Genomic DNA, 16,828 nt, shown 5'->3' with positions numbered 1-16,828 from the left:
ACTTTACGGGGTTTGAGAGACTCCGTTGTCTGATTCCGTGTGGTTTTTCTTTACTTGGTGCCCATTAAAAACTAAATTTTTGTGATAAATAAGTATTTTTTTTTATATTTTAAAAGAGCTTAATGGGGTTTGAGAGACTCAGTTGCCTGATTCCGTGTGGTTTTTCTTTACTTAGTGCTCATTAAAAACGAAGTTTTTGTGTTAAATAAGAAGTTTTTATATCTTTTAAAATAGATTTAAGGGGTTTGAGAGACTCAGTTGCTTGATTCCGTGTGGTTTTTCTTTACTTTGTTCACATTAAAAACAAACTTTTTTTTTTAATAAGTAGTTCTTGTATCTTTTAAAAGAGCTTTACAGGGTTTGAGACACTCTGTTGCCTGATTCCGTTTGGTTTTTCTTTACTTAGTGCTCATTAAAAACGAAATTTTTGTGTTAAATAATTAGTTTTTTGTATCTTTTAAAAGAGCTTTAAGGGGTTTGAGAGACTCAGTTGCCTGATTCCGTGTGGTTTTTCTTTACTTAGTGCTCATTAAAAACGAAGTTTTTGTGTTCTTATTTGAGAAGTTAACTTTAGTATTTTATGGTTTTACGTGCCTGAAATCATGAAATAGAATATTTAATTACCTGTTTAGGGTTTTCAGACCTAAGTTTTTTAGATTTTGTGTGTGTTTGACTCCTGGGGTTTATTATTTGAGAAGCTAACTTTAGTATTTTGTGGTTTTACGTGCCTGAAATCATGAATTAGAATAGTTAATGAGCAGTTTAGGGTTTTCAGACCTAGGTTTTTTAGATTTTCTTGGGTGTTTGTTTCCTGGAGTTTATTATTTGAGAAGTTAAGTAGTTCTTGTATCTTTTAAAAGAGCTATACGGGGTTTGAGAGACTCGGTTGTCTGATTCCGTGTGGTTTTTCTTTTCTTGGTGCCCATTAGAAACGAAATTTTTGTTTTAAATAAGTATTTTTTTGTATCTTTTAATAGGGCTTTAAGGGGGTTGAGAGACTCAGTTGCCTGATTCCGTGTGGTTTTTCTTTACTTAGTGCTCATTAAAAACATATTTTTATTTTTGAATCGTTAGTTCTTTCATCTCTTAAAAGAGATTTACGGAGATTTAGAGTTTCTCTTGCGTGATTATGTGTGGTTTTTCTTTACTTAGTGCCAATTAAAAACACAATTCTGTGTTAAATAAGTAGGTCTTGTATCTTTTAAAATAGATTTGCTGGGTTTGAGACACTCTGTTGCCTGATTCCGTTTTGTTTTTCTTTACTTAGTGCTAATTAAAAACGAAATTTTTGTGTTAAATAAGTAGTTCTTGTATCTTTTAAAATAGCTTTACGGGGCTTGAGAAACTCGGTTGCCTGATTCCGTGTGGTTTTTCTTTACTTGGTGCACATTAGAAAAGAAATTTGTGTGTTAAATAAGTAGTTTTTGTATCTTTTAAAAGAGCTTTAAGGGGTTTGAGAGACTCAGTTGCCTGATTCCGTGTGGTTTTACTTTTCTTATTTCTCAATAAAAACGTATTTTTTTTTTTTTATTAGTTGTTTATTGTCTCTTTTAATAGTGCTTTAAGGTGTTTGAGAGACTCTGTTGCCTGATTCCGTGTGGTTTTTTTTTACTTAGTGTTCAATAAAAATCAAGTTTTTTTGTTCTTATTTGAGAAGTTAAATTTAGTATTTTGTTGTTTTACGTGCCTGAAGTAATGAATTAGAATATTTAATTAGCAGTTTAGGGTTTTCAGACCTAGGTTTTTTAGATTTTCTTGGGTGTTTGTTTCCTGGAGTTTATTATTTGAGAAGATAAGTAGTTTTTTTATCTTTTAAAATAGCTATATGGGGTTTGAGACATTCGTTTGCCTGAGTCAGTGTTGTTGGTCTAGGCGGAGGGTCCATTAGAAACGAAATTTTTGGGCTATCATAGTAGTTTTTTTAATCTTTTAATATGTTCTTTAATGTTTTTATACACTCAGTATACTTTTTCCGTGTGGTTTTCTTTTCTTACTTCTAATTCAAAACTAAGAGTTTGTTTTAAATAATTATTTTTTATATATTTTAAAATAGCTTTAAGGGGTTTGAGAGACTCAGTTGCTTGATTCCATGTGGTTTTTCTTTACTTGGTGCGCATTAAAAACACAATTTTGTGTTAAATAATAATTTATTGCATCTTTTAAAAGAGCTTTGCGGGGTTTGAGACACTAGTTTGCCTGATTCAGTTTAGATTTTCTTTACTTAGTGCCAATTAAAAACGAACTTTTTACGTTAAATTATTCGTTCTTGTATATTTTAAAATAGCTTTAAGGGGTTTGAGAGACTCGGTTGTCTGATTCCGTGTGGTTTTTCTTTACTTAGTGCTCATTAAAAAGGAAGTTTTTGTATTAAATAATTAGTTTTTGTATCTTTTAAAATAGCTTTAAGGGGTTTGAGATACTCAGTTGCTTGATTCCGTGTGGTTTTTCTTTACTTAGTGCTCATTAAAAAGGAAGTTTTAGTGTTATTATTTGCGAAGTTAACTTTAGTATTTTATGGTTTTACGTGCCTGAAATCATGAATTAGAATATTTAATTACCTGTTTAGGGTTTTCAGACCTAAGTTTTTTAGATTTTCGTGTGTGTTTGACTCCTGGGGTTTATTATTTGAGAAGTTAACTTTAGTATTTTGTGGTTTTACGTGCCTGAACTCATGAATTAGAATAGTTAATTAGCAGTTTAGGGTTTTAAGACCTAGGTTTCTTAGATTTTCTTGGATGTTTGTTTCCTGGAGTTTATTATTTGAGAAGTTAACTTTAGTATTTCATGTTTCTTTCTTGAATTCACCTGCTGGATAAACAAAAAGACGTTTCGTTCAAGAAAGTATGACAAAATTCTAAGTAAGTAACAAACTCTTTATTGAAGTTACCTCTTGGATACACAATGCAGAAATTTCATTTAAGAAATTATGATAAAAATTGTAAGCAAGTAACAAACTCTTTCCTGAAGTCACCTCCTGGATACACAATTCAGAAACTTCATTTAAGAAACTATGAAAAAAATTGTAAGTAAGTAAGTAACAAATTCTCTCTTGAAGTCACTTCTTGGATACACAACACAGAAATTTCATTAAAGAAACTATGAAAAAATTGTAAGTAAGTAACAAATTCTTTCTTGAATTCACCTGCTGGAAAAACAAAAAGACATTTCGTTCAAGAAATTATGACAAAATTCTAAGTAAGTAACAAACTCTTTCTTGAAGTTACCTCTTGGATACACAATGCAGAAATTTCATTTAAGAAATTATCAAAAATTCTAATTAAGTAGCAAATTCTTTCTTGAATTCACCTCTTGGGTAAATAAAAAAGACATCTCATTCAAGAAATTACGAAAAAATTTTATGTAACTAACAAACTCTGTCTTGAAGTTACCTCATGGATGCACAATGCAGAAATTTAATTTAAGAAATTATGAAAAAAAATTGTAAACAAGTAACAAACTCTTTCATGAAGTCACATCGTGGATACACAATGCAAAAATTTCATTAAAAGAAATTATGAAAAAATTGTAAGTAAGAAGCAAATTCTTTCTTGAATTCACCTGCTGGATAAACAAAAAGACATTTCGTTCAATTTCATTCAAGAAATTATGACAAAATTCTAAGTAAGCAACAAACTCTTTCTTGAGGTTACCTCATGGATACACAATGCAGAAATTTCATTAAAGAAATTATGAAAAAATTGTAAGTAAGTAGCAAATTCTTTCTTGAATTCGCCACCTGGGTAAATAAAAAAGACATTTCATTCAAGAAATTACGACAAAATTCTAAGTAAGTAACAAACTCTTTCTTGAAGTTACTTCATGGATACACAATGCAGAAATTTCATTTAAGAAATTATGAAAAAAAATTGTAAGCAAGTAACAAACTCTTTCATGAAGTCACCTCGTGGATACACAATGCAGAAATTTCATTAAAGAAATTATGAAAAAATTGTAAGTAAGTAGCAAATTCTTTCTTGAATTCACCTGTTGGATAAACAAAAAGACATTTCGTTCAAAAAATTATGAGAAAATTGCTAGTAAGTAACAAACTCATTATTGTTTTCACGACTTAGATACACGATGTAGAAATTTAATTCAATAAATTATGAAAAAATTCTCAGTAAGTAACAATTTCTTTCTTAAAGTCACCTCTTGGATGCACAATACTGAAATTTCATTCAATAAATTATAAAAAAATTGTAAGCAAGTAACAAACTCTTTCCTGAAGTCACCTCTTGGATACACAATGCAGAAACTTCTTTTAAGAAATTATCAAAAATTGTAAGTAAGTAGCAAATTCTTTCTTGAATTCGCCTCTTAGATAAACAAAAAAAATTCATTTCGTTCAAAAAATTATGACTAAATTCCAAGTAAGTAACAAACTTATTATTGTTTTCACGACTTAGATACACGATATAGAAATTTAATTCAAGAAATTATGAAAAAATTCTCAGTAAGTAACAATTTCTTTCTTGAAGTCAACTCTTGGATACACAATACGGAAATTTCATACAATAAATTATGAAAAAATTGTAAACAAGTAACAAACTCTTTCCTGAAGTCACCTCTTGGATACACAATGCAGAAACTGCATTTAAGAAATTATCAAAAATTGTAAGTAAGTAGCAAATTCTTTCTTGAATTCGCCTCTTGGATAAACAAAAAAAAAGTCATTTCATTCAAGAAATTATGACAAAATTCCAAGTAAGTAACAAACTCTTTCCTGAAGTCACCTCTTGGATACACAATGCAGAAACTGCATTTAAGAAATTATCAAAAATTGTAAGTAAGTAGCAAATTCTTTCTTGAATTCACCTCTTGGATAAACAAAAAAAAAGTCATTTCATTCAAGAAATTATAAAAAAATTCTAAATAAGTAATAAATCCTTTCTTGAAGTTACCTCATGGATACACAACGCAGAAATTTCATTTAAGAAATTATCAAAAATTGTAAGTAAGTAGCAAATTCTTTCTTGAATTCGCCTACTGGATAAATAAAAAAGAAATTTCATTCAAGAAATTATGACAAAATTCTAAGTAAGTAACAAACTGTTTCCTGAATCCTCCTCCTGAATGCACAATACAGATATTTCATTTAAGAAATTACCAAAAAATTGTAAGCAAGTAACAAACTCTTTCTTGAATATACCTCGTGGATACACAATGCAGAAATTTCATTAAAGAAATTATGAGAAAATTGTAAGTAAGTAGAAAATTTTTTTTGAATTCACCTGCTGGATAAACAAAAAGACATTTCGTTCAAGAAATTATGAGAAAATTCCAAGTAAGTAACAAACTCTTTATTGTTTTCACGACTTAGATATACGATGTAAAAATTTAATTCAAGAAATTATAAACAAAGGAAAGTAAGTAAAAAACTCTTTATTGATTTCACCTCTTTGACACAAAAAAAAGACAATTCATTCAAGACATTATTACAAAATTATATGTAAGTTAACGATTCATTCTTGAAATTATCGTTCGCATGCGCACTATCAAACATTGAGACTACGGGAACGCCAAACGAGCCTAGTCATGTTTTGAAACTACATGTTCTTTGTATGCCAGTCCTTGGCCCCTTTCCAAACTAGTGCGGATTCCCCACTGGCTCCTTAACATTGCAAAAAAGTGACCAGCACGAAAACTCCACGTTTTCAACCAGACTGGTTTTTGACACGACACACAAACAGAGTCATAGTGAGAGAGATATCCAAAAAGTTGGGTTAATCTAGGTTCACTTAGAGTGGCGCACAACTCTAAGTGAACCTAGATTAACCCAACTGTTTGGATATCTCTCTCACTATGACTCTGTTTGCGTGTCGTGTCAAAAACCAGTCTGGTTGAAAACGTGGAGTTTTCGTACTGGTCACTTTTTTGCAATGTGTAGGACCCAGTGGGGGATCCCCGCTCGTTTGGAAAGGTGCCAAGGAAAGGCAAGCAAATAGCATGTAGTTTCAAAACGTGTTTAATCACGTGTAGAGGTCCCATAGAATGAAATTTCTGTATTGTGCATGTTAACGGCGAATTCAAGAATGAGTTTTTTACTTACTTAGAATTTTGTCATAATTTCTTGAATGAAATGTCTTTTTTTGTATCGAAGAGGTGAAATCAATAAAGAGTTTGTTACTTACTTTCCTTTTTTTATAATTTCTTGAATTAAATTTTTACATCGTATATCTAAGTCGTGAAATCAGTAAAGTGTCTGTTACTTACTTGGAATTTTCTCATAATTTCGTGAACGAAAAAAGTTTTTGTTTATACAGAAGGTGAATTCAAAAAAAAATTTTCTACTTACTTAAAATTTTCTCATAATTTATCTAAGGAAATTTATGATTTGTATATCCAGGAGGTGTATTTAAGATAAAGTTTGTTACTTGCTTACAATTTTTTCGTAATTTCTAAAATGAAATATCTGTATTTTGCATTCAGGAGGAGGATTAAGGAAATAGTTTTTTACTTGCATAAACTTTTTTCATAATTTCTTAAATGAATTGCCTTTTTTACTTATTCAGTAATTAAATTCTATACAGAATTTGATCCATATTTACAATTTTTTATAATGTCTTAAATGAAGCTCATTCGTTGTGTATACAATAAGTAACTTTAAGAAAGGATATATTACTTCTTTGGAATTTTTATATAATTTCTTGAATGAAATGACTTTTTTTGTTTATCTAAGAGGCGAATTCAAGAAAGAATTTGCTACTTACTTACAATGTTTGATAATTTCTTAAATGCAGTTTCAGCATTGTGTATCCAAGAGGTGACTTCAGGAAAGAGTTTGTTACTTGCTTACAATTTTTTCATAATTTATTGAATGAAATTTCCGTATTGTGTATACAAGAGTTGACTTCAAGAAAGAAATTGTTACTTACTGAGAATTTTTTCATAATTTCTTGAATTAAATTTCTATATCGTGTATCTAAGTCGTGAAAACAATAATGAGTTTGTTACTTACTTGGAATTTTGTCATAATTTCTTGAACGAAATGACTTTTTTTTGTTTATCTAAGAGGCGAATTCAAGAAAGAATTTGCTACTTACTTACAATTTTTGATAATTTCTTAAAAGAAGTTTCTGCATTGTGTATCCAAGAGGTGACTTCAGGAAAGAGTTTGTTACTTGATTACAATTTTTTTATAATTTATTGAATAAAATTTCCGTATTGTGCATCCAAGAGTTGACTTTAAGAAAGAAATTTTTACTTAAATAGAATTTTTTCATAATTTATTGAATTAAATTTCTACATAGTGAATCTAACTCGTGAAAACAATAATGAGTTTGTTGCTTACTAGGAATTTTCTCATAATTTCTTGAACGAAATGTCTTTTTGTTTATCCAGCAGGTGAATTCAAGAAAGAATCTGCTACTTACTTACAATTTTATCATAATTTCTTTAATGAAATTTCTGCATTGTGTATCCACGAGGTGACTTCATGAAAGAGTTTGTTACTTGCTTACAATTTTTTTCATAATTTCTTAAATGAAATTTCTGCATTGTGTATCCATGAGGTAACTTCAAGAAAGAGTTTGTTACTTACTTAGAATTTTGTCGTAATTTCTTGAATGAAATGTCTTTTTTATTTACCCAGGTGGCAAATTCAAGAAAGAATTTGCTACTTACTTAAAATTTTTTGATAATTTCTTAAATGAAATTTCTGCATTGTGTATTCATGAGGTAACTTCAAGAAAGAGTTTGTTGCTTACTTAGAATTTTGTCATAATTTCTTGAATGAAATTGAACGAAATGTCTTTTTGTTTATCCAGCAGGTGAATTCAAGAAAGAATTTGCTACTTACTTACAATTTTTTCATAATTTTTTTAATGAAATTTCTGCATTGTGTATCCACGAGATGACTTCATGAAAGAGTTTGTTACTTGCTTACAATTTTTTTTCATAATTTCTTAAATGAAATTTCTGCATTGAGTATCCATGAGGTAACTTCAAGAAAGAGTTTGTTACTTACTTAGAATTTTGTCGTAATTTCTTGATTGAAATGTCTTTTTTATTTACCCAAGAGGTGAATTCAAGAAATAATTTGCTACTTAATTACAATTTTTGATAATTTCTTAAATGAAATTTCTGCATTGTGTATCCAAGAGGTAACTTCAAGAAAGAGTTTGTTACTTACTTTTAATTTTGTCATAATTTCTTGAGCGAAATGTCTTTTTGTTTATCCAGCAGGTGAATTCAAGAAAGAATTTGCTACTTACTTACAATTTTTTGATAGTTTCTTTAATGAAATTTCTGTATTGTGTATCCAAGAAGTGACTTCAAGAAAAAATTTGTTACTTACTTACAATTTTTTTCATAGTTTCTTAAATGAAGTTTCTGCATTGTGTATCCAGGAGGTGACTTCAGGAAAGAGTTTGTTACTTGCTTACAATTTTTTTACTTAAATGAAATTTCTGCATTGTGTATCCAAGAGGTAACTTCAAGAAAGAGTTTGTTACTTACTTAGAATTTTGTCATAATTTCTTGAACGAAATGTCTTTTTGTTTATCCGGCAGGGGAATTCAAGAAAGAAACATGAAATACTAAAGTTAACTTCTCAAATAATAAACTCCAGGAAACAAACACCCAAGAAAATCTAAAAAACCTAGGTCTCAAAACCCTAAACTGCTAATTAACTATTCTTATTCATGATTTAAGGTACGTAAAACCAAAAAACAATAAAGTTAACTTCTCAAATACTAAATCCCAGAAGTCAAACACACGAAAATCTAAGAAACCTAAGTCTGAAAACCCTGAACAGCTAATTAACTATTCTAATTTATGATTTAAGGCATATAAAACCATAAAATACTAAAGTTAACTTCTCAAATAATAACACAAAAACTTCTTTTTTAATGAGCGATAATTAAATAAAAACCACACTGAATAAATCAACTTATTATATAAATCCACTAAAAGATATTTTAAAATATAAAAAAAACTACTTATTTAACACAAAAACTTCATTTTTAATGGGAACTAAGTAAAGAAAAACCACACGGAATCAGGCAACAGAGTCTCTCAAGCCCCGTAAAGCTCTTTTAAAAGATACAAGAACTACTTATTTAACATAAAAATTTTGTTTTTAATGGGCACTAAGTAAAGAAAATCCAAACGGAATCAGGCAACAGAGTGTCTCAAACCCCGCAAAGCTCTTTTAAAAGATGCAAGAACTACTTATTTAACACAAAATTGTGTTTTTAATGGGCACCAAGTAAAGAAAAACCACATGGAATCATGCAACTGAGTCTCTCAAACCCCTTAAAGCTATTTTTAAATATATAAATACTTATTATTTAACAAAAAAATTTATTTTTTAATGAGCACTAAGTAAAGAAAAACCACACGGAATCAAGCAACTGAGTCTCTCAAACCCCTTAAAGCTATTTTAAAAGATACAAAAAACTACTTATTTAACACAAAAATTTCGTTTTTAATGGGCACCAAGTAAAGAAAAACCACACGGAATCAGACAACCGAGTCTCTCAAGCCCCGTAAAGCTCTTTTAAAAGATACAAGAACTACTTAACTTCTCAAATAATAAACTCCAGGAAACAAACACCCAAGAAAATCTAAAAAACCTAGGTCAGAAAACCCTAAACTGCTAATTAACTATTCTAATTCATGATTTCAGGGACGTAAAACCACAAAATACTAAATTTAACTTCTCAAATAATAAACCCCTAAAGTTCAAACACACACTAAATTCTAAGTTACCTAAGTCTGAAAACCCTTCACTGGTAATTCACGACTCTATTTCATGATTTCAGGCATATAAAACCACAAAATACTAAAGTTAACTTCTCAAATAAGAACACAAAAACTTCGTTTTTAATGAGCACTAAGTAAAGAAAAACCACACGGAATCAAGCAACTGAGTCTCTCAAACCCCTTAAAGCTATTTTAAAAGATACAAAAAACTACTTATTTAACACAAAAACTTCGTTTTTAATGAGCACTAAGTAAAGAAAAACCACACGGAATCAGGCAACTGAGTCTCTCAAACCCCTTAGAGCTCTTTTAAAAGATACAAAAACAACTTATATAACACAAAAATTTCGTTTTTAATGGGCACCAAGTAAAGAAAAACCACACGGAATCAGACAACCGAGTCTCTCAAACACCGTAAAGCTCTTTTAAAATATACAAGAACTACTTATTTAACACAAAAATTTCGTTTTTAATGAGCACTAAGTAAAGAAAAACCAAACGGAATCAGGCAACAGAGTGTCTCAAACCCAGTAAAGCTCTTTTAAAAGATGCAATAAAAAATTCTTTAAAACAAAATTTTGTTTTTAATGTGCACAAAGTAAAGAAAAACCACAAGGAATCAAGAAACTGAGTCTCTCAAACCCATTAAAGGTATTTTAAAAGATGCAAAAACTTCTTATTCAACACAAAAACTTTGTTTTTAATGAGCACTAATTAAAGAAAAACAACACGTAATCGGGCAACTGACTGTCTAAAACCACCTAAAGCTCTTTTAAAAGATACAAAAAACTACTTATTTAACACAAAAATTTCGTTTTTAATGGGCACCAAGTAAAGAAAAACCACACGGAATCAGACAACCGAGTCTCTCAAACCCCGTAAAGTTATTTTAAAAGATACAAGAACTACTTATTTACAACAAATATTTCGTTTTTAATGAGCACTAAGTAAAGAACAACCACACGGAATCAGGCAACAGAGTCTCTCAAATCCCTTAAAGATCTTTTAAAAGATACAATAACTACTTATTTAACACAAAAATTTCGTTTTTAATGGGTATCAAGTAAAGAAAAACCACACGGAATCAGGCAACAGAGTCTCTCAAACCCCGCAAAGCTCTTTTAAAAAATACAAGAACTACTTATTTACAACAAAAATGTTGTTTTTAATGAGCACTAAGTAAAGAAAAACCACACGGAATCAGGCAACAGAGTCTCTCAAACCCTTTAAAGCTCTTTTAAAATATACAAGAACTACTTATTTAACACAAAAATTTCTTTTTTAATGGGCACCAAGTAAAGAAAAACGACACGGAATCAGGCAACTGAGTCTATCAAACCCCTTAAATCTATTTTAAAATATACAAAAACTACTTATTTAAAACAAAAACTTCGTTTTTAATGAGCACTAAGTAAAGAAAAACCACACGGAATCATGCAACAGAGTCTCTCAAACCCCTTAAAGCTCTTTTAACAGTTACAAAAACTACTTATTTAAAACAAAAACTTAGTTTTTAATGAGCACTAAGTAAAGAAAAACCACACGGAATCAAGCAAACGAGTCTCTCAAACCCCTTAAAGCTCTTTTAAAAGATACAAAAACTACTTATTTAACACAAAATACAGGCAAGCAAATAACATGGGAATTCCTATACACGCAAGCAAATAACTGAGTTATTTTTACGTCACAATTTTCAACTTAAAACCATTCTAATTATAGCATTCCATTTCTCATACTTTAATTACTCGTTACGCTTTCTTAACCACCGGAAGTTTAACCTACGTAAATTAAGTTATAGACAATACTGGTTTAGAAAAACTGGAATAAAATAATTGATACAGTTTAAATTGCACGCTACCTTTGAATAGGCAATGTGATTATACCCACCTAACCAGATTATACCTACCAAACCAGATTATACCTACCAGAAACCTGTTTGGTACAGGGGCGCCCTCAAATTCATTATACCTATTCTACTCTTGGGAATCAACTTTATCTGTTTATCTGTTCTCCTTGCCAATTGATAATTATCTTATTTTACCACCCATTTTACCCATTTTACATCAGTGTCACATGAAAAAAAAGCCCACAGAAGTTAGTATTATGACTATAAACAATTATTTGTCAGTGCAACAATTTTTAAGTAGAGGATTGAGAGAACTCCCTAGAAATATAAGCGATTTTACTGCTAGCTAGTATTAATAGCTCCCATGTGCCGCATTTATCAATTGCCTATACTACATCTTGTGTTCTGTTGGGTTTTACTTGATCCTACTCAATTCAAGATTAGCGGCGACATGGCGAAGAGTTTAGTTTTCTGATTTATCAAATATAAAAACAAGATTTTTCAACTGAAAGTAAGGAGCGATATTAAAACTTAAAATGAACAGAAATTATTACGTGTATGAAGAGGGTTGCCTTCCCCTTAACACCTTCCTCTTCACGCTACAGTTGTTTAGTACTTTAAAAAAAAGCTTCCTATTGTTCTAATTAAATGACCTTTGTGTTTCAACAGTCGTTCTTAAGGAATTGGGATAAAATTAAACTTTAGCGTGAAGAGCGAGGTGCTGAGGGGGAGGCAACCCCCCTCATACACGTAGTAATTTGTGTTCGTTTTAAGTTTTAATATCGCTCCTCACTTTCAATTGAAAAAGCTGTTTTTTTTATTTCTGATCATTTTTAAAATAATTTTTTAAAGTTACTGATCATTTCTTAAATAATTTCAGGAAATCTGGATCCTCCTTCACGGAAAGTCCCCCCCCTCTCCACGGAAATATCTTCAAGTCAATTCAATCTCGGTGAAAATTTATACCCCGGTAAATTACCCTTAATATCTCCACGTTTAAAATTAAGTAGGCAAAGAGAAAGCAAGACCTATTAAAAGAATTTCGTATAGGAATTCTGGGAATTTCTCCCAGTGTAAAATATCTCTTGAAAAGTTCACCCCCTGGAAACTTTCCTCCCCATCGAAAAACGCCCAACAGATAATTCGTCTCATACCCACCTGAAAAATATATGCATACTTTCCAATAATAAATACTATAGTAAAAAATGGAAAATTTTGTAAGTTGAAGTCCTTTTCACAAGGGCCGTGGGGGTTCATGTTATCTCCAATGGTATAGTTATTGGATCTTTCAACTTTGATGAACAAAATGGCTCTTTCAAAATTTTGATCTCACGAATTTGGGCAAAAAGGCGTGGGAGGGGGTTTAGTTGCCTTAAAATCTTTTTGGTCACTTAAAAAGAGCACTATAACTTTTAATTTCCGTTCGAATGTGCCCTCTCCCGATGACATAGGCCTACCGGGTCGATATGATTACCCCTGGAAAAAAAAACACAAAACAAATAAACACGGATTCGTGATCTTTCTTCTGGTAATAAAAATAAAAAATACAAAATTCCACGCTAATGCTGATTTGAGTTTAAAACCCCTACATTACGGTTCTCTAACACACTGAATCTATTTGTATGATTTTCATTAATATTTTTTTACTTTTAAGGGTGTTTCTCCCCTTTTTCAAAAATCAGGTAATTTTTCTCAGGCTCGTAGCCTTTGATGATTAACCCTAAACTTAATGAATTTTATGCATTTGGAATCAACATAATAAACACATTCTTTTGATATCTCTATTGGCATCAAAATTCCTTTTTTAGAGTTTCGACTTTTTTTTACAGTTTGTTACAACGAATTGTTTGATAGAATTGAAGTATAAGCTGAAGTATAAACTCCAAATAGTGGTCAAAGCAGAAGTTATGAGTATATCCTAAGGTTTAACACTATACTGCTTATTTTTGTACTATAACTACAATTCAAATTGTACCGATTCTTAACTAGCTGTCATCAAGACATGGGCGCCCATAAGCTGAATTTAAGTGAGTTACTTACCTGGGTAAACAAAAATATAAAATATAAGGCAGCATCATTTAGCCAGGGGGGAGGGGAGAAGGTTGGAGCCTAGTTCAGTCAGAGTCCTGAACAAACGTCTCTTAAGTGCATGAGCTCTTACTTTATTTACCACTTTAAAGACTGTATTTGTCACATTGCTCACACTCATGAACTTTCCAGTTAACGACTATTGACTTAATATGCAATGGTCAAACTGAAATTTTAGAAAACTGTTGGCACAAGGCAATGACTCCTTTCTCCCACCTGCTATAATGGGAGCTCCACTGGTTTTCAAGCCCACCAGTAGGCCAATAGTATTTCCCCTGTCCCCTAGTTGGTCCCTGAAGTGGTATAACTTTTATCAGCTCTTATTTCACTTGGAAAGTCATAATTAAGTTGTAAAACTACATCAGTACTAATTGAGTAATAATCAGCAATAATCAGTACTAATTCACCATCTTCGTAATGTTTTTTTATTTTCAGAACTAATATTTCAAACACGAAAGGATAACTCAATTGCTGCTTTGCAATTTTCTGAGAATGAGATTTTAATCATTAAATTTGGATTTTAGTTGTGCTACCTTCCCTTTCCTCAAGGAGGGATTCTAAAGTAAATCCTTTTTTTTTACCATGACGAGTCGCAGAGATAACAGAGCAAGATTTTTGACTGCTGTTGTTATTGGAACCTCCAAAGGGTTCAGGAATGCAGTAAGGGACATTCAAAATATTAAGGCCACAACAAATTAAGAAACAAAATTTAAAAATAAAAACAAAGATAAGAATAAAAACGAAACAAAGGTAATATTTCTTCAAAAGGTCTAGGTATTGTTCTTACATATAATAACTGAATAAAAAAGTTTCAAATCACGTTTTTTTGCGTTGTAAAAAAGCCTTTAAGTATTGGAGGCATATAACCAAATGCAACTTTCTTTTGACAGCATAGCGACTAAAATGTTAGTCATTCTACAAGCATGGGAAACACTTCCGGCATATTCGATAATGTTGCTAATTGTAATCCTATTGTTATACCAATTGCAATCCCATACTGCGAAAGGGCTAATAAAGATACAAAAAAGGGCATTTTTACAGTAGCGTATGCAGAGAACACAAGAGAAATACAGTAACTTCCCTCCTAAATTCACACACAATAACTGACTGGCAGATGCCTGGATCACTAGTTCTGTTTTTTTCGTCGTTCGCAGGTTTTGTTGGGTTGGACAGATCAGAATAGTTATCCCAAGTGCTGTGTCTAAAAATCCCCGTTAACCAGCAGAAAGCTCCCAGCGATGTATCAGTAGCTCTCAATTGACAGTTTGGCGATCTCTGCCCTAAGAAATCGTATCCAAATATAAAGACAGCCATTTTGTTCAAAATAGTCGAAAGGGTCAGCAAATATTTCTCTAGGAAAGACAGTATTCCACGACTCCGGGACAAAGGTAATAAATTATGCAGCTTGTTTTTTGCTTACACATGGATTTGCTATTTGAGAAGGGGGTATTTTTAACTGAGGTCCCAATTAAATCCAAACCGCCAGAAATTATTTTTTGAGCCAAGGAAAATCATTCATTTGGTTGATTTTAAAATACTTGAAGCATCACATGATGATTCTTTAGATATGTCATACCTCAGCAAAGAAACTTTTGATGACCAGACTCTATGATCAAGGGTTAAGATTATCCTTATGATACCGATGAATATAGAAAAGGACATAGAAATTGCTTTGCTCTTGATAAGTAGGTTGAAAGTACCCCTTGGTACTCACAGATTAGGTCTGTAAACAGGAAATTAATCAGAGAGTACCACCTTGACAGAGAGTGATGGGTTCTGAGAAATGGCATTCAATTTTGCTCTTGACGCACCATAGCTACCCCAGATGTTGAAAACTTCAAAGTATACTTTGGTGACTGCTTTTTAACACGAAATCATGTCTGTTATGAAAGAGAAGGGCTATCCAAGTATTGTCACTGAGATCAAAATCCAGTTAGAGTATCAATTAGAACCAGATGAGTAAAATGACAGAAAAGCTCGAGGTTATTGATCTGGCACGACTGATTAATACTCACACATGTCCATCGTTCAGTGGATGAAAAGTACCATATGCTACTTAGCTTTGACGTTATTTATCATTAGTCCTAATAATACGTGTCTGAGGTTGGACGCTCAGATAACTAAAAAGGATAGTTCTATCAACGCCGACCATTGTCTATGAATACAGCAATCATATGAGTTAGATCATAGAGATGATTTATAAGAGCAAATGGTATGTTATCTTTGTTTTGTTAGCTTGTTGACACAACCACATGCAATGGCCTGCTACCTCACAGGGAGGACGTCAATACAGAGTTTTCTAAAATCAAAATATCTTGCTGGAACCTTCATAGTTCATGCTATTTTAATAATGCTGATTAAGTTAAGAATAGTGTGGAATTCTCTAGTTAAAATAATTGAGCTTTTGCGAATTACACTTTTTTTAGTGTAACTATTTTAGTAATGTTTGTTTTTATACCTAAAGATTATTTCTGATGAATCTCATTTTGATGTCCAAAAGTTTCGACATCAAGAACGGATGAGCCAACATACCGGCGAACTCCTGGACTAAAGTAGCAATCAGATTGTATACCAGTCCCAAGCCAACTGTTCCAAGAAAATGAGGCCACCTAGCTGTAATCAGAATAGACACAGTCCTACAGTCACTACACTCAGCAGTGGATTGGAACACAGACCAAAGAATTCACAAGAGTTGTTAAGCTTCATTTTTGTTTATAAAGTTCTGTTTTATTCCATTCCGTGTAGCCAAATCCAGGAAGCAAACTAGCACAATACACGAAGAACAACAGTGTCTGAAAGTTGCCAGTTTTGACCACTGGTGTATTTTCAACATCAATTTATATTTAAATCTAGATTTCTATAAATATACGGAAAATATAAGGATATTTGTAATTATTATGACTGAATTTCATACTCTAGAAGTTTTCCCTTAAAACTTGAAATAAAAATTAATTTGATAAAAAATATCCCAACGTTTGGCTATTGAAAAACATTTTAGTCAATACAAAATCATGCGATGTGATTATTGAATTTGATTCAGAGCGTAATAAAAAAGAAATATTTTTCATAATGTAGCCAAAGGCACGATATGATATATTTTAAGCCAGGCTTACTGGTAAACCAGTTTAAAATTTAGTATAATGAAATTATTTCGGCCATATGCCCAGCTAACATGCAAAACGTCAATTA

The 16,828-nt window shown here is 31.3% G+C and overlaps 2 protein-coding genes across 2 annotated transcripts in view; both read left to right on the top strand.

The window, feature by feature from the left end:
* The window catches only part of CalpC (calpain C), a 277,295-nt gene that overhangs the window by 90,168 nt on the left and 170,299 nt on the right, over positions 1 to 16,828 (top strand). The gene's annotated exons all lie outside the window — the stretch shown is intronic.
* Positions 15,282 to 16,828, top strand: part of LOC148952204 (uncharacterized) — a 40,422-nt gene continuing 38,875 nt past the window's right edge. Inside the window, exon 1 of the mRNA XM_089088631.1 lies at positions 15,282 to 15,324. Within this exon, the coding sequence (XP_088944757.1) occupies positions 15,282 to 15,324 (43 nt within the window). The remainder of the gene's footprint in view (positions 15,325 to 16,828) is intronic.

The sequence above is a fragment of the Artemia sp. Qi Xiang Cuo genome, chromosome 5 (genome assembly GCF_049724085.1).
Source record: "Artemia sp. Qi Xiang Cuo chromosome 5, ASM4972408v1, whole genome shotgun sequence".
Taxonomy (NCBI): domain Eukaryota; kingdom Metazoa; phylum Arthropoda; class Branchiopoda; order Anostraca; family Artemiidae; genus Artemia; species Artemia sp. Qi Xiang Cuo.
This window is presented reverse-complemented; position numbering and strand designations above follow the sequence as displayed.